At 35.3% G+C, this 22,642-nt stretch overlaps 2 protein-coding genes and 1 non-coding gene across 4 annotated transcripts; 1 reads left to right on the top strand and 2 right to left on the bottom strand.

Moving 5' to 3' along the window:
* Positions 1-1,719: 1,719 nt before the first annotated feature.
* LOC127787722 (transcription elongation factor spt5-like) lies at positions 1,720-2,205 on the bottom strand. Its single transcript, XM_052315808.1, has one exon. The coding sequence runs from the start codon at positions 2,203-2,205 to the stop codon at positions 1,720-1,722; it is 486 nt and encodes a 161-aa protein (XP_052171768.1).
* A 1,250-nt stretch (positions 2,206-3,455) lies between these two features.
* Positions 3,456-12,390, bottom strand: LOC127813389 (uncharacterized). Of its 2 annotated transcripts, none has more exons than XM_052354340.1 (15): positions 12,215-12,390; positions 11,954-12,041; positions 11,756-11,802; positions 11,117-11,206; positions 10,976-11,029; positions 9,637-9,714; positions 9,479-9,547; positions 9,226-9,381; positions 9,007-9,133; positions 5,898-5,938; positions 5,402-5,491; positions 5,224-5,328; positions 4,148-4,330; positions 3,755-3,864; positions 3,456-3,621 (listed from the first exon to the last, which is right to left on the bottom strand). In XM_052354340.1, the coding sequence occupies exons 1-15, from the start codon at positions 12,248-12,250 to the stop codon at positions 3,546-3,548; spliced, it is 1,350 nt and encodes a 449-aa protein (XP_052210300.1). In that variant the 5' UTR covers positions 12,251-12,390; the 3' UTR covers positions 3,456-3,545. The 2 variants fall into 2 exon arrangements, with proteins under 2 accessions (XP_052210300.1, XP_052210309.1); XM_052354349.1 differs by having other exon boundaries at positions 12,282-12,337.
* A 121-nt stretch (positions 12,391-12,511) lies between these two features.
* Positions 12,512-12,585, top strand: TRNAV-CAC (transfer RNA valine (anticodon CAC)). The gene has a single exon. It is a non-coding gene; the product is annotated as a tRNA-Val (tRNA).
* Positions 12,586-22,642: the final 10,057 nt, after the last annotated feature.

The raw sequence follows: 22,642 nt of genomic DNA, 5'->3' as shown, positions 1-22,642 counted from the left end.
GTTTACCGATCTCTCTCGTTCGACTTTAGCTATTCGTCCGATCACTTTCAGAGAATCTGTCCAGCTTGAGGAATAGAAATTGGATGTTGATATGCCCGGGCACTCCGATGATTGATTGTGCAGTTCTCTTCTATTAGCGACTAAGAGAAAAAGGGCACACGGACCGTACTCGATTGATAAGCCAGCTAACACAGAAAAGAGAAAAAAAAAAAGGAAAGGAAAAAAAAAGAATTAAAAAAATTATTATTAAATTTTGAAAATAAAATTATATATTTATTTAAAATTTTAAAAATGTAGTATATATCTATATTATAATTAAAAATATAAGATAACATATATTATATTATTAAGTGTATAATTTAATATAAATTATTGTTAAGATGTATGTTAGTAATTTATTAATCAAATTTATTGTTTATTTTAATAGTAGAATTTTATTAAAAATAGTTAATTTTATTATTTAATAATTAAATGCATTGAATAAAACATCATAATGAAAAAAAAAGAAATAGTTTTTTAAAATTGTAAAGTAAAGGTGTTTTCTAATTTTTTATTTTAAGAAATAATTTTTTAAAATAATAAAAAAAACGTGTTTTTAAAAATTTCAAAACAGATACGCAAAAGACAAAACTAAATTCAAAACTAAAATAAAAGGGAAACATTACCTTAACTTTGCCTAGGCCTTGGGCTTCCATTTCTTTCCAGTTGAAGAATTTGAACAAGATATGAAAAAATGTAAAACTTTTTCAAATAGAAATATGACTACGAAATAAAACAAACAAAGCATCAATATGTTAGTTAGTATATAAAATATATATATATATATATATATAATTGACCGGCATATATATAGAAAGAATTTTTTAAAAGAATTATGAGTTAGAAAGAATTTTTTTTTACAAGTTATAAATTCATATAAAAGGAAAATTGAAATAAAAGAAACACACTATTTATCTAACAATTAATTAAATTTTAAGATATAGGTGTAAATTCATGAAATCTAAGAAGTGATATATAGAAAGAGAGAGAGAGAACATTGTTGTTATTATTATTATTATTTTGTTAATTTTTTTAATATTTGTAAAGGAGAAAGGGGCAAGGGGGATTATTGTTGCTATTCTCCAAAGCTTTGGGGCTTTACGCAGATCCGCAGAATTTCAGGGCCCCTTGGGGCTGAACTGAGCGCGAATACAGCCCTCAGGAAGGATACATTGGAAAAGAAAAGAGAAAGTAACGGAAAAAAGGTGTCAAAATCCGAGGACTCGGGCAGATAGAGAGAGAAAAAGCTATCATCAGTGCTCACTCGGGCAGATAGAAAAAGAAAGAAAGAGTTTCATTTCATGTGCCATCTGACTGACTCTCAGTAATTCACGGACAACCCATCTTTCTATTTAATCCCCTCTTCAGCTTCATCAATCTTCACTACCATGCCCACTCGATCTGTCTCTGCTTCCTTCACCCGACGCTCCCTCCTAATGCACTCCGTTTCTAATTGTGTCCTGATTTTCCTGCTGGTGGCTGCCGCCCCTGGAGCCACCGTTGCTAGGTCGCACCCGGTTGCCGGAGACGATGGAAACCAGTATGGGGGTTATTATCCGCCGCCTGTTTCAACACCCTTGACCCCTCAGGAACCACCGCTGACGGTCAAGCATCCACCTCATCATCCTCATCATCGGCGGCCTTCTCCCAGTTTGCCTCCACCATATCAGTACCCGCCATCTAATCATCCTCCGCCTTCTCTTGGCTGTCCATATCAGTACCCGCCACCCAATCATCCTCCACCTTCTCTTCGCTTTCCACCTCCGCCTTCTCTTCGCTGTCCACCTCCGCCTTCTCTTCGCTGTCCTCCTCCATCATATGGTTACCCTCCGCCTTCTCATGGATATCCTCCGCCTTCTCCTGGTCATCCGCCGCCTTCTCAACCTCATCCACCACCCTCTTATGGCAATCCGCCACCGTCTCCCGGTTATCCACCACCTTCTCATGCTCACCCACCTCCCTCTCATCAGACATATCCGCCACCATCTCCGGGGTATCCTCCTCCTTCTGATCAAGGCCACCCGCCACCTTCTCCTGGTCATCCGCCGCCTTCTCCCTGTAATCCGCCACCTTCTCCCTGTAATCCGCCACCTTCTTATGGGCACCCTCCGCCTCAAACGCGGCCCCCAACAACCCCATCACCTCCCCGGAATCCGCCGAGTCCATATGCCAAGCCACTTCCTCCGGCGCCCCCGCCCTACTCCATGCACCTTCCCTCCAACCTCCACCTTTAATTACTTACAAACTGCTAGCTATAGCTGCCGTATCCATGCATGACTATAGATTTACATAATGTGGTGCCTACTATAATTACCGGGAGAAAAAAAAAAAAAAAAGATGCCTACTTTATGTGCTAGCTTGGCTTTCTTACTGTTTTCATGGCGATCGCCTCTTGTACTTTGCAAGTATTATTACTGTTTTCTGCCCACTACTGTCACTGTAATATCACCTTCTAATCAATCAAATAAGCTTGCAGTTAATTTGCCCTCTATTTTACTTATTATGCCTTTTCGTCTCTTCTGCCTTCATATGATCGAGATGCAAAATTTAATTTAATTTGTGTAGTCTCTTAAAAAATAAAATAGAAAATTTTGGTAAAAAGGGTACTGTTCTGTTAGACAGCCTTTATCTAAGAATATTTCACAAAGACAGCTAGAACTCTTTTGAGTTCTCTGAGTACTTCTCTAAGTCATAGATGGTAATGGCATTCTTAATTTTGATCTCATATTAATGATATATATTAAAAAGTATACGATTTGACCATTACATTATATCTCCTAATTCCATATAAAAAGAATGCAAATTAAAATAATATAAACTATGTAAATTAATAACGATATTTAGTTGGGAATAAGAGGCAGAATGGATTTTTTTTTTTTTTTTTCATTTTGCCTGTATATATATGCTTTTAACAAAATGCCAGTCCTCCACACCTCCTGCTTTGTCCAATTCCATCAGAGCATGGATAAGTGTTCAAATTCAATTCTATACATTCATTTATCAAGATTCAAGATGGAAAAAAGAATCATCGTAATGTCCTGTAAATTGCTGTTTAATTAGATGGTCTATTATTCCAAGACTGAAAAAACCAAAGCAAAAGTAAATCAAAAGTTGTTACATATTTATATAAATTGTTTGCCTGGAAGAGGGAATCAAATAAAATTCATTCTAGTAAATGAAAAGTTCAGATAGATATTCTTCAAGGGATGGAAATTTTTAAACATGCGACAGATCATGAAAATAAATGTTCAATAAATTACGAGACTGTCATTTCAGTGCTTTTAAATCATATGGATTACAATTTAGCATCTTTCGTCTGAAATTTATCAACAATGAAAAGATTCAATCTATTTCCTTTCTATAAGTCAGACTGGGTCTCTCTTTTTTTTTCTTTTATATATATATATATATATATATATATATATATATGTATATTCATTCGGCCTTTCTCTGAAATGGGTAGCTCCTATGAAGAACTTTCACGGGTGGGATTTGCATTTGCATCTTCACTGCACAGTTACAGAACCATCTTGTTTCATTTTAAGTAGACTGCTTTCGATGCTCCGGAGCACAGGTTTATAGCTGCAATATTTTGAGGAAAAAGAAAAGGACGAAACGGGAAAAGGCTTAGTGTAACACTATCACTCGCAAAAGTATGATAGAAGGCAAAGTCAATTGATGATGATGAAAGAAAACGGGGGTCAAGAGAACATACAGCCGCGCAAGACCATTATATGCTTGTGTAGCCTGTTGGAGTCGTGCCGAAAGTTGCAAGACCTCTCCTGACAGTGCCTCGGCTCGGCTCTGTTCTTTAACAAGTTGGCCCTAGATGAGATGCAACGAAATTAATTGATGAACATGCATGCTACACCCAGGCTAAATGACACAATCAGTAATACATCAGGGGCTCAACACGAAAGATCAAATAAGCCTAAGCCTCGAGTTTCCAGCCAAACCACCCTACAGATCAGTCAGTATCAGTTCACAGCATGAGATGTAAGATAGATATTCTTTTTTCCCGTGTAGAGAAACAACATCTCCATTCTGGACTACTGCAGGCATACAAGTGGCCAATAGCAGAAATATCATCTTAGGGCCAAGGACTGACCTTCAGAGAGAGAATTTCGGTCGTATATGCCTGGGAACCAGCTTCGATTCCTCCATCTTTCTTTGTTTCCGGCAAGCCTTTTTGGGTTTCCATGCCATTCAATTGTGGTGCACTAGCCTGTTCAGTCCTCAACTTACCTACCATGCTGCGGAGCTCCTCATTCTGTTTAAGACATTCTTTCACCTGCAGGAATGAGCAGTGGATACAGGCACATTATGTAGCTTCATATCATCTGAAAGGATAAAGCCTAGGGCAATGGTTGATTCTCTGTTTCAAAGCCATGAAACAAAAAGATGTATCAAGCATAAAGGACAGACCACCACAAGAACTGAAAGGCAGATAGGCGTTGATGCAAATATGGTATGCAGCTTAAGTATGAAGCATATCTTTTTGAAGAACAACAGAGATGCTAATGTCCACGTCATTCAGAATTATCTACAAGCATTCTACAGTTAGAAATTTCTTCCTTGCAAACTATAGCATTATTATTTGATTAAGCACTTGTCCTTAAAAATTTCCTATCCAATCCCAGGAAGTTAACTCCTTGAAAGCATTGCACAATCCATGCTTTAGATGATTTTCATAGAAGTTTCAACATCTAGATTGCAAAATTACACAACACAGATATACAGGACATACAAACAACCAGAATGCTTTTAATGCAACTTCTTCCAAATGCTTTTATATGAGAAATGAAATTATATAGTGACTTAAATTTATTCCCCTTGACCAACAATAGTTGTTAAGATCAGTCAGTTAAATCATAATTGAAGGCCATGAAAGACACACAAGACCCCGTGGGACAAAGAACTGTGACTTTTATAAAATTGATCAGGTGTAGCCCCAAATTGTAATGCCAAACAACTAGGCTGGAAATTCTCTGTCCATTTATAGAAACCATGTTAAACCAAATTAATATCCCAGAGTTGATAGGAAACTACCTCAGGCTGTATAAATATCCATGTAACAATAAAATTGGACAGAAGAAAAGCAAGGCATTTTAGACTTTCTTGCAAAGAAATATACACAAAAGTGTCAAAACAGGTCATTAAATCAACTGCATCACTGACAATTACCTGATTCTCCCACTGTACTACTACAACCATTGCCTCTTGATAAGCAGATGAAAGATTGGAATTTTCCTCAAAGAGCCTCTCTATTTCAGATGATTGGGAGTCAATCTGTTGACAAGATTAAGAATCAGTTGAAAACATCCAAGTCCAGGATAGTAAATGATATATTAACACGATTTACCTCTGTTAAGAGTTTTTGTCTGCTGCTCTCCAATCTCTCAACCACCAGTGCCATATCATGCAATTGCTTCTCGAGTCTCTCCTTGTCTTCCTGCAAAACATATAAATCAACTAGAAAATAAGAATAACCAAGCCCTATATCTTGAGCATCTCAGATGTGTAATATCTATTCCAAGATCAACCATTGACCAAAGACCCTTTAGAATTAAATTTTAGGTAATTTACCCAAGGTCAATTCCACAAGCCAATTAAACTGGACAATCATTTTTGTGAAAACAATCATCACAGTACAAATAATCTACCAGAGACCGGGTGAAAAATAACCAAAAAAACTGAGTTCAGATGCATGTATACAAATTCAAGTCTTAACAGTAGCAGGTCATTGATATAAACAAGACAGTTGTGGCCAAGAGACTGTCATGTCCAATAGATGGCTACAAAGTAGTGATCACTGTCAGTCATAGGAAATCTACTGTATAGAACTCATTTCCACTCACCACTGAGAATGCCTTCTGAGCAGTTTTCTCTGGAACCTCCTCTGCAGCATTGCAAATGAAATGTCATTATTGAAAGAGATGAGCGGGGGACTGTACAGACATAAATAAGAGAAAAAAGCAAGTGGTCCACTTGAGGCTTAGTTCAACACAAGAATGTATAGCACTATCCAGATAATGGACATCAAAGTCAGCACAAGATGAGAATCAGCATTTGAAAATGATAAAGACTGATTTACGTGTAATCTAAGCGACCCCCATAAGATTAATATCTTTGTTTCAAGAATCTAGTTGAGCTGCTCAAAAAAAAAAAAAAAAAAAAATGTTAACCCATGCCCCAATCCCCTTCCAAAAGCAAACAAATGTTATTTGCGGCTGTGAAGCAAGTGATCTTATATGTGTATAATATTTATGGATTAAGAAATGTTACGTGAGTGTGATTTGTCCTGCTGGCATTTATATAACCCTTTAAGTTAAGAATTAATGTTAACAAAAGTAAACGTGAAGGTATGCTGACAAGAACCTTGAAAGGATCTAAGGCTTTTTTCCCTCTCTTTTGTCGAATAAGCTTAAAAAAACAAAAAGGTCATAAAGGAGGCAAAAACTATACAAAAGAAACAGCATGATCTAGCAATTCACACTACCCATAACCTGTAACCAAAGGTGATCTATGAAGAGCATGCAGGAAAATAAACAAAAACAAGAGCCAGTCCTTCAACCACAAGAAAACAAAACATAAGACATAGAAACTAATCCTTCCACAGAAAATAGAACTCCAAATCTTCAAAATGTCTTCTATTTCTTTCAACCTATATGCACCGCCCCCCCAAAAAATGAAAAGAATACCCAAACTATTGGCTGGCTAACCCACAGACAACTACATCACCAAAAACACTAAAATTTCATTATTGAGGCTAGGTATTGCCCACTGTACAGCCAAAAACATACAAATAAAACTCCACACCTTGCTAGCCATAGAACATTGGAGGAAAAGGCGAGACATGGCACACCAACTTCCCATTTGCCATTACTTTTATGCATGAAGTACCAACCTAGGACTATTCAAAAGTGATAACAGCATCAGGGGCAGCTGTCCAAACAGAGACAAATCTGTGAGAAACATTCGATCTCCAAATTGCCTGAGAAGGAAAGTCAAGCCTCCCCTGTGTCACAAAGAATCTCATAGAAAGAGCAGACCATAAAAGCTTCCCTTATAATGGGCATCACACCCATCTGCCTTCCCCTTGATCAGCTATGGTGTAGACATCATAGAAAACTATCATGGAATCAATTTCCCTGTCAGACACTACATATCTAAACTACTGAGTACATTCAAAGCCCTAAGCAGAGAGAGAGAGAGAGAGACTCACTCACTAGCACCTCCTCATTAGAAGCTAAAGAAAATGATCTGAAAACCACTCCTTAAGACACCCATCCTGGAACCACTTATCCTCCCAAAACCTCATCCTCAATCCATATCAACTGAATGAGATTTGATAACTTCCCCTGAACTTTCATAATAGTCCTCCATAGAGCATAGACCACAACCCATACAGGTTGGTGATCCTATCAATGTACCAGCACCACCTAACACATTGACATTTACCCACCATCACTCTTTTGCACAACCACCATAGTTACTGGCTCAAACCCATTTACCAAGCACTACATTTAAAAAAAAAAAAAAAAATTAACTTTATAATGACCAAACCACTCCTCTTACGAGGAAGGCAAACCTGAAGCTACTTACAGGGATAATACTTGAACTTATCCCCTAAGACTTCTCAAAGAAATAGCTTTCTAGCTTTTCAAGCCCACTAATAATAGATGTTGAGGCTTAAAACAGAAAGAAAATGTAAGTACTATCAGATATTTTTCACTAAAGTGGCTCAAACTTTTGAAAGGTATTGTCTTCTCCAAGATGCTATCATCTTCTCACAGTTCAACGGGATTATTCCAAACAGATTCCTCTTTAAAAGAGGGCCCTGAAGGAAGATACAAAGAAGGGAAACAGTCCACCTTAAAGCCCAAAGAAGCTCCTAAAACATCAATATCCACTCCCTTATAACTAAAATCTCACAATCAGCCAAATTCACTTCAAACCTGAAACAACTTAAAACTAGACAAAAACACCCTTTAAAAAATCTCGATCACTCTCCAAAGGACCAGCAAAACAACAAACTGGAATCCACAAAGAATAAATGCAACATCATGATAGAAATACCATAACTGTTTTTTACCTTAAAACCCCTAATCCACCCACAAACCTCCACCTCTGTAACATTAGATTCAGGGTCTCCTTAACTAAGATGAAAAGAAAGGAGGGAAGAAGGTTTCCCTGTCTCGATTTCAAACTCCTAGAGCTATCAAAACAACCTCAAGAACCCATTGGCAAGGACAGGAAACTGCAGTTAGAAATATAAAAACTAATCCACCCACTCCATCTAGAACTAAACCACCATAGCAATGAAGTAAATAGCCTGACAATGTATGTCATTTAGACATACAAAACACAGAGTTAATTATAAGGATCAATTAGTGTGTTGCGCACAACCTCAGTAAGAGTTAGGGATCCACACAGGGCAAAAGGTCAACTTTACAGCCTATCTTCACTATATAATGACACAAATTTTCACAACTTCAAAGATATATCCCTTAGTGGTGCAATCATCCCATTAGAAATACAAAACTAAAGCACCTACTCCATTCAGAATCAAACCAACATAGACAAATCAAGTAAACAGCTTGAGAATGAATGTCATCCAGACATAACTATGCTTATGATGAATTATGCAGATAAATTGGTGAGTTGAGTTAAGTGAACAATAAGAACCAATTGTTGAGTAGAGTTAAGTGAACAATAAGGACCAATTCCAGAGTTAAGTGAATAATAGAGACCAATTATTGAGTTGGTCATATCTGGGATCTACATGGGGACAATGTATCGAACTTACAGCCTTTCTTCCATATATATTGGCACAAGTATTCACAACTTCAAAAATGATATCCTCTAGCAGTACATTTGGACCATATGGATGAGCCTGTTGAGATCTTAATTTCCTTTCTCCTATGAAGATAATAAATATTAAAAATTGCAAGCTGATTCTGATACCTGAGGCCTTTTCAGAAATTACTGCAAGTTTCTCTTCCAACTCCTTTTTTTCAGAGATAAGGGCAGATATCCGGGTTTGTTCCTCAGCCAAATGGTGTTGCTCTTGCTGCCTCAGTAGTAACTCTTGCTATCATTTAGTTTAGACCAGCCATGAAAGGCAGGTTAATAAGATATTTGAAATACTAACTTCAGAAATTGCAATAAAGCATCAATTCCAACCTGTAACTGGGATTTCAAACTGGCCAGCTCTTTTTCCATGGATTGCATGTTGTCCAGAGGAATGCCCATTGTGGGTATGCCACTGGAATGACCACTCATTCCTTGTTGCTGTAACAAATTTAGTTCTGCTCTCAGAGCTGCTGCATCTTCCTCAGCCTGTAGCCAAGAACAAACAAACATGAAAGTAACATTGGCATGCATGAAAAATCTGGAGAAAAGAAAAAAAGAAACAAAAAAAGAAAAAATAGCATACCCGGTATTGTTCTTCTTCTGCTTCCTTCAGACGTTTCTTAATTGTGCGAAGTTGGGCTGAGAGATCCTCCTACACTAAATATATCAGTGTTCGTTGGTGAATCATAGAGAAGAACAATTGAAAATGATAGAGAACAATAATGCCAACATGGTACATACCCGTGCAACAACTGCAGCATCTTTTTCCATAGCAACATCCCTAAGAGATTTTCTCAAGGATGGAATGATATTCTGCTCCTGGAAATTATAATGTAACAAAATAAAAGAAAAGGGATCAGCTACTCATATAAAAAAGATGCACTCTAAAAATAATTAAATCAATTCAAGTTCATATGCACTGAGAAATCTTAACCAGTGAGTCACACTGTAGGTCTGTGCACAAGGAAGAAAGAGTAGAAAAACAAGCACGAAAAGTGAAAGAAAGGAAAAGAATGAACCAGCAATTTGAAAACATTGTTTGTGATTCATATATAAAGGATCTGGAATTAGGATTCACCTTTATCAATGTTGATATTAGGACTTACAAAACCAGGACCAAACGGAAGAGAACTTCCACACAAATCCTTACACACTCACGGAATTAGAAAACGATTAAGTAATCAGATATAACAGAATGAAGTTCAACAACAGAAAACGAAAATCAAACCAGCAAGAACAAGATTTATCCTGGTTCGGAATGCCCTTAGGCAAAGCTACATCCAGCAATCCAACACCCACACAGAGCAGTCTTTATTCAGATGAAAAATAAGATCAGTACATCAGCTTCTTGCCCTCATCTATATCCCTGAGTACAAAACCTTTCTTCTCTCAAGAATGCACAAGACTAAATTCTAATCACTCAGCCTTTCTTTTCTCAAGAACGAAAAAACAATACTCGATCATAGATGGATAGAAACTCTCTCCTTGGATCGCGCCTCTCGACTGGCCCCCATGCCCTCTTATTTATAGAAAGGGCAAACACCCCAATTTAACTAACAATCATTGGGATATTACAATTAGACTCCCAAAATACTAAGTAAATTACACTTAATATTTAAAACCTAATTGATCTAATCTTCCAGCCGATGCATCTCCAATATTTACTAATCTCCTATCGGACAAACTTGAGGCAAAAGCAACAATCAAAAACATCAAGAATGAAATAGACAAATCATTATACACTACTAAATGAAATTTTTATACTAGTTGCAAACTCATTTCTATTCATGTACACATCGCATTTCCTAGAAGGACACCACACACCACATAGTAAGTGGTTGAACCATTAAGAATAATTATTGTGGTCCACGCATTTATAACCCAGCAAATGCAAAAAGAAGTATTAACTTTTACCTGGAAACACTGATTTTCAGTATCCCATAATAGTTCAATGCCTCCCAAGTGTTTTTTTTTTTTTTTTTTTTTCAGTTTCACAATAGAAATATTGAGCTCAAAACCCATCATAGAGCATCATGATTTTCATTTAATAATGAGCATAAAATTGAAAGCAGTGTTTTACCAGATCATTTACACGCTTTTGCAGCAAGTCATTCTCCTCCTCCTCCATATGTAGCTGGAGAAAAAGCAAAAGAAATAAGCACAATAAAAAATTAGCCAGGTCATTTCCTTGAATTTGAACTAACAGTACCATAACAAATACCTTTGATATCAAATTCTTATTTTCTTCTTCCAATTCATTGCTCTTTGTCTGCAGGTCTTTCAGCTGTGCTACTAGACCGCTAACATCATTCTGCATCAGTGATTGAGTGGTTAACAAATCATCAGAATTATAGGGAAAATAGTATAAAAGACAATTATATTCATACCCAGCCTCCTACATTAAATTAAAGGTCACCAGAGGCAGCTATTTCAGGTATTCTTTCCAGCCCACATGATGTTTTTGAATAACAGGTTGATATGACCAAAACATGTCCCAACAGAGCTACCAATTCAAGATATATGCCATGCAATGAAATGATTATCACAAGACATGTTCCACACAACATAATTGGATCCATGAGTCTAAGAAATAATATGAATTTTTTACCCCTCACCATATCCCTAATTTAAAACTCAAGGAATCAACTTGATATCCTTTCATCATGCTTATTCCTCCAAATGCCATGTCTGCGTCTCAAATTTGTGAAGGGAAAACGAAACACATGATAGTTCTTTTACAAGGTAACTAAACAGAACAGAGCGTACTATTTCGACAACATGATAATTCTCTCTTCTTCTTTCTTTTTTTGACACTACAGATTTCCGTTTGACAGAGACAGGAAAAGAGTATGGATGATACCTCTGAGAGTCGATTTCCGCTCTCTGATTTTTTCATGACGAGAACATCTGTAGGAAAACATCCAACAATAAAGAATTAAAAACACCAAACATTCATATCCATAATACCAATAGACGTACAGAAAAAATAAAGCAAACAACATTATTCAAGAAATAAGGACAAATGCATATATATATATATATTTATAGAGAGAGAGACCGTTGGTATTTGAAACTTTGGTTAGATCTGGCCCTGAGGCAGTCTTGATTAATCTTTCTGCCGCTCTCTTTTGTCGAATTTCTTCCAACTGCAGAAATTAATAAACCAAAAACAAAAAAAACGAATGATACTTCTTTAATTAAAACAAATAATTTCTGTAATTCACAGAATCCAATCGATATATATGTACTGATGCAGATGGAATTCAACGAGCAAAGCGGTAGGGGGAAGAGATACGATGCGACGAGACGAGATCTGTACCGTTCGCCGACCCAGAGACGCGTGATGTGATTCCATATCCACACAGCTAAACTGCAGGTGAATTTACCTTTCAGAATCGTTGATTCGGCCTGAGGAGAGAAGTCGGTCGTCCTTGTAAAGCTTTTTACGATGATCGGCCGACGACCGACCGTTTTTAACCCCACAAGTCACAATTAGATTGATATGGGCTTTGCATTAAGCATTCCGAGCAATGAAGGCCCACTTACGTTAGGCCTCGGCCTTGTTAGGCATTTATAATTATTATATATTTATTAAAAAACAGAAGGTTGTCAAGGTGTCTGGGTGGTGTAGTTGGTTATCACGCTAGTCTCACACACTAGAGGTCCCCGGTTCGAACCCGGGCTCAGACAATCATACTTTTTTCCCTACACTACTCCATCCATTTTTTTCAATTTTCTCTACACACTAGACTTCCCCGGTTCGTGTGGTACATAAATTTAGTATTTTTTCGGTGCATATCAATCTCGTTATCGCTTGAAGTACGACCCCAGTGACATATTTAATATATATAATAACTATAATTTCTACATATATTCAATATTTTTTATTTATAAAATTATAAATACAATATAATATTATTCTTAACTAATCTGAACAATAAAATAAAAAATAAATAAAAAGTTGGCATAAAATGTTAAAAGAGGTGATGAGTAATTTGTTGTAATTTTTCAAGGCAGCTGCATGTGAAGGTGCGCCTGGTGGGCGCCACCTTAATCAATAATTAGCCTTGATAGCCGCTCCTCATGGCTTCTGAAACAAGATTGGAACACAAATCTCTTCCAAACTATGTGCTTTGTTAAGGAATCTTTAGCTTTGCCATCAATGATAGCTCAACCTTTATACTGTGCCTTTCTCTACATGACTTCAGTTTGCTGAATTTGGGAAGAAAATTAATAGTCTGTGCAACTGTGTGTGATAATACCACACCACAAATATTATTATTATTATTATTATTATTATTATTATTATTATTATTATTATTATTATATTAAGGGATAACATTTTATGTATTTATTTATATCATTAATGAATGGTGATGCACAGTTAATATAAGATAATAATGTGGGATTAAGATGTGATATTTTCTTGATTTTTGGGTCAAGTGCTAAATTTTGAAAGAAAGAGGGGTGCGCGATCAGACTTGGTCGTCAACATAAGTGGGCCGTCCTCAATGATTGATTTATCACCACTTTGATAATCAAAGTAAGATATTCCTGTTACATTATTTAATTTCTCTTTAGAGGCTCGGCTTCGCTGTGCATTCTGGAAGGGTAATTTTCCCATATTGAAGCGCTCTATAAAGGGTTACAACGCCGAAGAAGAGAAACGCCAACCGCTTTGAATTAACTGGGTCTCACCGGCTAGGCCGCGATGATGAAGAGCAGAAGCCTATGCTTTTGCATCCCGAGCCGGAAGCACAAGAAGGCGAAGCATGACTCGGAGGAGGCGACGTCGACGACGAGATCGTCTTCCCGTCCGAAGTCTCGCGACGGTGGCAAAGGTAGAGAAAATGTTCCCGGCGACATTGAAGCCGGCGCCCACAGTACAGCCGGAGCAACCCACGCCGGTAGCGGCGATGTTAGCGGGGCTGTGGTGGTGATGGGTGCGGCGCATATGGCCGCCACGGGCGGCAGCGAGTGCTGCAGTTCTCACGGCGGCGGCGATGGAGGTGGCTGTTGATGGTGGACGCCGCGGGAGATGTTTGCTTTGCCGTTCACGTTCAATGTTTTTCACATTCTATATTTGTTGGATGCTTTAGTCCAGCACGCACTTTTGATTGGGTTTGGCTTTGTATTTGGATTTGACGTGTTCGCCATAATCGTATCCTTTTGCCCTGTCTTCATCAATCGGTAATGTAATTACAGGGTTTTACTATATTCAAGTTGATTCCCTATCCTTAATTCACGTGTGAACAATTACAAATAATAATTGAATGAGAGGACGCCACTGAAGAACTAACGATAACATAGTTAAAAGGATGATTCATGACACAAAATTGGACCATCCATGTTTGAATCCATGAAAAATGTGGTGTTGGATGGGATGAATTTATCTATTCGTAAAATAAAGACTAGACTACTTAGAATTAATCTTTAAAATGGTTATTTAACACTCAAAATTAGAATCTTTAAGTATAAAATGTAAGAATGTTATCCAGTGTTCATGGTTATTTACCCCCACCTTTTTTTTTTAATGGGTTAAAGTTAATTTTCACTTGTATATTTTTGAATGGATTTGACCAAACTTAATTTCTCAAACAAATCTTGATATGTTACTAACGTTGCGTGGGCTAAAAAGGGGTAGGGCCGTAGGGGTTGGGGGGGCCCAATTGGGCCCACGCTTGCCCTCTCAATGTTGTCCAATACGGACAACATAATAATCCTATCTCTCACAATGCTATAAAGATAGACTTAAAGTTCAACATGCCTTAACGTCATTTGAGCTCTTATATATAATATTATTATATATGACTACATTAATGACATTAATAAAATTTATTGATAGATTAATATTAGGGTAATTCATTAATATATTTATGTTTTAAAATAATATATATTATTATGATTAAGAACTTTTTAGATAACTCAAACAATGCTTACAAATGTCAATCTCTCACACTCCTCACCCGAAATCAAACCAAATAACATAAATAAGAAATTGAAATTGAAATAACATAATTAAAGGAATGAAAAACCAAAAAAAGAAAACAACCAAATCACAAACAAAAGGCGCATGATATATCTTGGTTTGGATTGTATGAAAAACAATCTTACATCCAGCTTTAGTCCAAGAGCAATTCAACTAGAAATAAAGTGTAGAACAGTTACAAGAAACCCCTCACTCTTATCCCACTCGAGTACAATCTTTCTTGGAGGTTACAAAGAGCTTTCTTGACATAAGCATTTTCTCTCACACACTGCACTCACACAATATCATAATGAGAATAACTTCCACAAACTCGGCTACCCATTTCCCTTTATTTATAGAATAGGGTGGACATCTCAATGAAGACTTTAGATAATTATAGTTTAACCCCATAACTTTCACTAATTTCATATGAGATACAATTTTTTATCTAAACCTTCAATAACCATTTATGTGTACTACCTTCGCTAATCTTCTAGGAATGACTTTATCCTGTACAGACAACAACATAACAATTCTCCACCATTGTCTTGAGTATAGATCCATTTTTCATCCATCAAAGCCTTGGGCCTTCCAACAAATGAACTAAACCTACTTTCATATAGACTACTACGCAGACCTGATCACTCAAAACACAACAAACATCAAGAATATTTAAAACAATGCTAGAAATTTTATCAATGGAACAACCTTGGATAACATTTTAGTTGTATTGTCTTTACCTGCAACATTTTATTTAGGATTAATTCATCCTTCTCAAGGATTTCCCTAATGAATAAATTCCTAACATCAATATGATTGATTCTTTCTATGGTGGGATTGAATCTTAGTCAAGTGGACTACACATTGACTATTCCATCTCAACTCAACCTTAGCATTCATCCTAGGAGTTTTGCTATATAATGAGCAGCCAAAAGGCCCTAAATGCAAGGTTCTTCTTCTAGACTTGCTCCATCATACACCAAATCCATATCTACTGTTAATTTTACATACCCAAGAGTCCAATTTCACAGCATCCTAGAGAACCTTACCCTGATTGACCTTAAATATGCTATACTTACTCATAGCATGACAATTCCTGCCTTTAGGCTTTGCTATTGCGTTTGAGTAGGAACCTTACTCATTTCTCTTATGTTTGCTTCCTCATTAGAGGGCTACTCACCTTTGTTATCTACTTTACCAGCTTACAAAAGTATGTCTTTTAGATAACCTAGGATGTCTTATGTTGTCTATTTCACTTTACTTCTATGCCTAATATTTTCCCACTTTCTCTTAGATCCTACACTTTAACTGCTGACCAAAATCTCAACTTTTAACTTGAGGATCTCTATGGCTGATACTAGAGATGATACATTTACATCTCATTAGGCATATATTTGAAATAATTCAAAGCTTCCAAATGCACTCATTTTAAACCCTTGGACTATCATAAGAGAATCGCATTTCTTATACCAATGCCTTGGGGTTTGACTTAATTCATAGGGAGACCTTCTAAGCAACCATGCTTGCTTACCTTTCTCTCTAACCTCAAGTCCCTTGGGCTATTCTATAAGATCATTTCTCTTAAACCTTTATGGAGAAAGGTTGTTAGTGACACCATTTAAACAAGAATTAAGTCTTAATGCGTTGTCCAAGCTTAATAGCCACCAGCCTAGTCTTTTACCTAGGCTTTTCTCATTTCCAACACCTACCTTAATCTCAAATAGCCACTCACAGCTCACCACCCCTTTATCCTAAGGGTTCATCCACTAAAGTCCAAAGCAGTTCCACTACTCATTTCATGGCAACCAACCATTTATTAGTCTTTTGAGTCCAAAGAGGTTCCTCACCAACCTCTTCTATAGCACTTAACAGTGCATAAGAATCTTAGACCATAACTCCTTACCTTTCCGATGGCATTATATTCCTGTTTTTACTCATCCTAGACAACATTATATCTTCCATTGCCTTGCTCACTGCCTATACTAGATGATCTTTCTTCTATTTCCCTTTTCTAACCTGGATTTTGATCAATGGAGTTGTCTATATCATTTTCCAGATTATCTACTTCTAAGTCCTAGTTCACGGGGCTATTAAGACATTTTCAAGAAATTCTACTTGTTTATATTATATAGCCTTTTAGATTACCTTCATTAACATTAGAATCGTCTAATTTTATGTCTTTCATGGTGAAATTTTCATCGTAGGTATGTTTCCTAGCTATAATAGACCTAGGCATACCTAATTCCAAACTCTATAACTCATAACCCTTCATACTATAGACAACCTTCCAGCAAGCTCATGATTGCTTAGGATTTCTTAAGGAAACTTTATCTCTAATAGGCGCGACTAACCTAGCTCCACCACTTGTTATCTGTTTTGCTTATTTTGAAACTTTTGACTTTTAAAAACGTTTTCTTTGAAAGCATGAACAATGAGAATAGACAAGTAAAATAGAAAAGCAAATGCACGCGAGATTTATAGTGGTTTGACACCTCGCCTAGTCCACTACCTTTAAGTTTACGCACTTGAATGATTTTCAAACACAATCACTTTTAGTAGTGATCAACCACAACGAGAGTTTTACCACGGTTCACCCTAAAACCTTGTACACGATGAGTTTTTATGGCTCAACTCAAACCTTATACCACAATGAGTTTTATGACTAAACTCAAACCTTATAATCAATAACAAGATAATTAAAACTGATCTTTTACAACCCATCAGATTTAATGTAATGAAATATCTTACCAAATGGTTGTACAAACCTCTTGATATGAGGTGAGGAGAGCTTAGAAGGATGAGACATCGATTTTAATTTGTTTCTCCTTTTCACGCCACAATACACTTCAAAGATTGGTTGAATGGATCTTCTTTGAGAGCTTGTCGAAAAGGATTTCGTTCACTTGTATTTGTGTATGTATCAATGTCTTTTGTATGTGTGTTCTCGTATGTATGCTTGTAAGTTGTGCTTCTTGTCTTCAAAGAATTGATATATATACCAAGAAATAGAATTTTGGCTAATTATAACTGTTAAAAACAAGATGTTAAAGTAGGTTTTGAAACAATACACTTTTATACTAAGGTTTCGAAACATACATTACATGTTTCGAAACATCCAGCCTTTACAGCTGGGTATGCACTTAGAGACAGAATGAGTAGGAAACAAAGCTTTATGTTCTAACATGATTTTGTTTTATTCTCCACTTACAAAATTTTAAAATTGAAACATCAGAGTATGGAGATTAAGTCAGAAGAAACTTTAAAACAACTTTTGGATGAAAAAAATTAAAAAGAAAAAGCATGTCGATTTTTCAAATATTTTGCTAACAAAGTCAGATGTTTCGAAACATGCTATGAAGGTTTCGAAACATACTTTAAAAATATGTATCAAAACATATACAACACGGATTTTGAATACTCTTCTGATAGCGTTGAAAGAAGTTTCGAAACATATTGTAGAAGTTTCAAAACATATGCCTACATATCAAATAGGTTTCAAAATATAGCATGCAAGCTTAACAAACATTTAAGCCTTATCAAAAGGCATTTCGAAACAAGTATAGAAACATGGTAGAATGATGTTTAGAAACATAGAAACTAAGTTTCGAAACATGATGCATGAATTTTGAATTTTTTTTTTTCAAACATTTGAACATTCGCGCCAAAACACTAATCATGCATGTTTCGAAATATGAAAAGCTTATTTCGAAATATGAAATTCACATATAAGATTTTTCACTCTAAGATAGATTTTTTTTTTTTATCAAACATATTTTTATCATATATCAAAAAATATGATACAACAACCTCTAATGGAGCTATAGGTAAATTCAAGGACTTTTTGGAGAATTTAACTTTGGTAGCTTAACCAAAACCGCATGATTCACTCTTTTCCACATCTGCAACTTTTCCCTCTCCTAATATCCCTTTCTTAGATACCTCATTTTGTCCTTGCTCACTATTGTGAGCCATCCTAAAATGCCATAGCCTATATTTATTATAGGCTTTCTCTTTAGTGGCTGCAGCTTCTCTACACAAAGTGCAAGCTTACATCACATAAATACCATTGTTGGGGACTGTTTTCATCATTATTAGTGATCATGTAGCAACTTTTAGGATTCCATTATCTCCTTTATAGGAGAAACCAATTCTATCTAACTCACCTAGAGAAATTAGATTTCTTTTCAAACTTGGGACATATCTTACAAATTTTAAGATTTTAATCGATCCATCATACAACTTTAATCTTACATCTCCAATACCCTTGATCCTATACTCTTGGTTGTTGCCTGATAACGCCTTTCCACCTACCAAATCTATATAGTTCACAAACCATTTCCTATGTGGGGACATATGGAAAGAACACCCCGAATCTAGTATCCATGCTTCTTCATCAGCATTTTCAGATACTACTAGGGCATCATCACTATCATAGTTGTATTCACATAGAGATGAGGTGTTTTCAAGATTGTTTTTCTCTATGAATTCTTTCTTTCTCTTAGGGCAATTCTTCTTGATATGCTTTTCCTCATGACAGTAATAACACTTAGTTATTCTCATGCTATTTTTGATTTTTGATATTTTACTTTTGTGTTTAGTTTTGATGATGAAAAAATCAAATGGTTTCATAATCTAAATCAAAGTATATGATTTGGAAACAAGAATCAATTTCAAGTGTTTTGTTAAAATGAAAACCAAATGATCTATAATTTTTTATAGATGGAGATTTGCACAAATAAGTATTATGATAAATCCTCTAAATTATTTTAATAAATTAGTTTTGAACCATTAGTCAAAAATGAAGACAAAACTTTTTAAAAGCAAAAGAGTCATCTATCGACTAATCATAAATGATCTGTCGACCAACAAAATGCATGCTATTGATAAATTAATGTTTTTGCTTTGATATAGTTTTTATAAAATAAAAACAAGTATATTTTAATGATATGAAATTATCTTATTTATGTTTATTAACTTGGTGCACATATTTATTTTTATATGATCTATGAAGCACTAAAATAAAAATTAATTTCATCATACAAAGATCTTGTTATAAATTTCTTGATAAAATTTGAAATCATTATGTTTCTATTTGATCAAAATTGTTGAAATGAAAATTAAGTCTAATGCCAAAATATCTTATGATAAATTTCTTAATGGCATTTGGAATATCATGTTTTATTCGATTAAAAATGTGTCAAAAATCTTGTTATATTTTTTTGATGATATTTGGAAGATTATATTTTTATTTGCTTACAAATATTGTATTAAAAATCTATTCAAGAAGTGAAAAATAAATTAAAATAGTGTGTTACTCCTAGGACTTGATCTCAAGTCACCAGCAGCACTAGGCATTTAAGTATGCTTGTGTGGCTGTACCATCTACAATTCCATGTATTTAGCCGCACAGACCTATATATAATGTAATAAATTTCTGAATGGCATTTGGAATATCATGTTTTATTCGATTAAAAATGTGTCAAAAATCTTGTTATATTTTTTTGATGATATTTGGAAGATTATATTTTTATTTGCTTACAAATATTGTATTAAAAATCTATTCAAGAAGTGAAAAATAAATTAAAACAGTGTGTTACTCCCAGGACTTGATCTCAAGTCACCAGCAGCACTAGGCATTTAAGTATGCTTGTGTGGCTGTACCATCTACAATTCCATGTATTTAGCCGCACAGACCTATATATAATGTAATAAGAGAAAATTAATTTTAATTCGCAAGCTACCGCACCCATAACTCAAACGCACATTTCTAGCCTTCCAAAACCTTATGTGCGCGCATGCTGCCACTTCCCTTGCATGTTTCCTTGTTTATGTTTGCATGCAAACTAATATATATAGTAATCTGTTGACCGATTGTTCTCCAACTATCGATCGATTCTTCCCCATCTGTTGATTGGCAAAATATTTAACTTTAAACCATCGACCGTTTTTCATAAGCTATTGACCATTTTTCATATTTAAGCTATCCGGTCTACCATTTTTTATAATATGTCAACCATTTTTGTCGCAAAATCTCTTTAACAACTAATTTTACAGGTCTAACGACTAGAAAACGGCTAGTTTCTTTTGGGTTGTCCATAAATATAACTCATAGAACGAACTTGATTAGGCTAATGGATGAGAATGAGCTAATTTGAGATTGCAAATCATTTTTTAGCATACAAGAGTTTGTGCTTTAATTTTTCTTTCAAAGATTTTGTACTGAATTTATTTCATTTAATTCAAATATTGTATTTTACATTAAGAAATCTTATAACTAAGAGATTTATCTTTTAGATTTTCTCTTTATTATTCAATTCTTGTATTTTTTAACTTCTAAGCTAGAGAGCTTACTTGTGTACAAGTAAGAGATTTGTAATTTTCTGGTCTTGAACTAGAGAGTCTATTTGGGATCATGTAGGAGGTTTTAGTGAATTTGTTTAAAATCCTTAATGGGATTTAAGGTAGTGGATTAGGCTTGATTTAAACCGAACTATTATAAATCCTTTGTGTCCTTTATCTTTCTTGCTTTATGTTCTTTAAACTTTGCATTTGTCATTTTATATATTTTATGTTTTAAATCACTAAAACCTCATTTGGATCAAAAAGTTTTTAAGTTCTATCAAGTTTTAAAATAACCCAATTCACCCCCTTTCTTAAGTGTGTGCCATAGCATGTCAAACCTATCAATTTTAATCTAAACCTACTCTTTTGTCTAAGATCATTCATATCCGATCTAGTTACAACTGAGAGTACATCATTAGCAGCATTTTTTTTCCTTTACTTTCTGTTGCAACTCCTTAGAGTTTAATGCACTTATTACATCCTCTAAAATCAATGTATCCCTACCATGTTTAAGGATACCACAAAGCTTTCGTATGACTTAGGCAAGGAATGCAATAATACAAGAGCCTTAGGTGGTGTTCTCTTCGTATTTCAGTTTTTAGTTTTGAATTTTGAATTCATTTTTAGTTTTGTGTTTTGAGTGTCTGTTTTAGAATTGCTGAAAATGTGTTATTTTTGTCATTCTAAAAAAAATGTTTCTCAAAACTAAAAATTGGAAAACGTGTTCACTTTAAGATTTTGAGAAAATTTATTTTATAATATTTTATTCAATAAATTTGACTTAAAGTAAATTATAAATATTTATTAATAAATTATAAATTTAATTTTAAAATTTTAAAATATAATACAAAAAATAATTGATGATTTAATTATATATAATAATGTATTAAAATTACAAAGTATTTTAATACGTTATTAGAAACACCTTTTCAACACAAAATTACTATATATATATATATTTTAATACATTGTGCGTGCGTGCTCTTCTCGAAATTTTCCAGCGCCTTCCGTCTTTCTTCTTCCTTGTCGTTCTGTCCATCCACGAAATCCATCATAATACATATATATATATGATACGTATTTTTTGAAAACACAGTAGCCAAGGGTAGACTTTTCACCCCTCAATTGATTTAATCAACATGTAAATGTGTTTTTGAGCGTGGAAAACAGTGGTAGATGGGCCATGGTGGCGGCGAATCTGAGTGTGGAGGGCAGTGGCGGGCAGGCGGCAACGGTGGCGAATCTAAGCATGGAGGGTACTGGCGAGTGATGGCAGTGGCGGATCTAGGCTTGGAAGGCAGTGACAGTGATGGCGGTGGTGATAATGGCGGTGGCGGTTGAAGATCTAGGTTGCTTGTTGGAAGAGAAAATGAAGAAGGAGTCTGGAAGAGAGAAAGAGATGGGAGCATGGCCGGTTGCACTGCGTGAGAAGGAAAA

This window comes from Diospyros lotus, chromosome 1, assembly GCF_014633365.1.
Source record: "Diospyros lotus cultivar Yz01 chromosome 1, ASM1463336v1, whole genome shotgun sequence".
NCBI classification, from domain to species: domain Eukaryota; kingdom Viridiplantae; phylum Streptophyta; class Magnoliopsida; order Ericales; family Ebenaceae; genus Diospyros; species Diospyros lotus.
The sequence above is the reverse complement of the archived record's forward strand: the minus strand, read 5'-3'. Positions and strand labels throughout refer to the sequence as shown.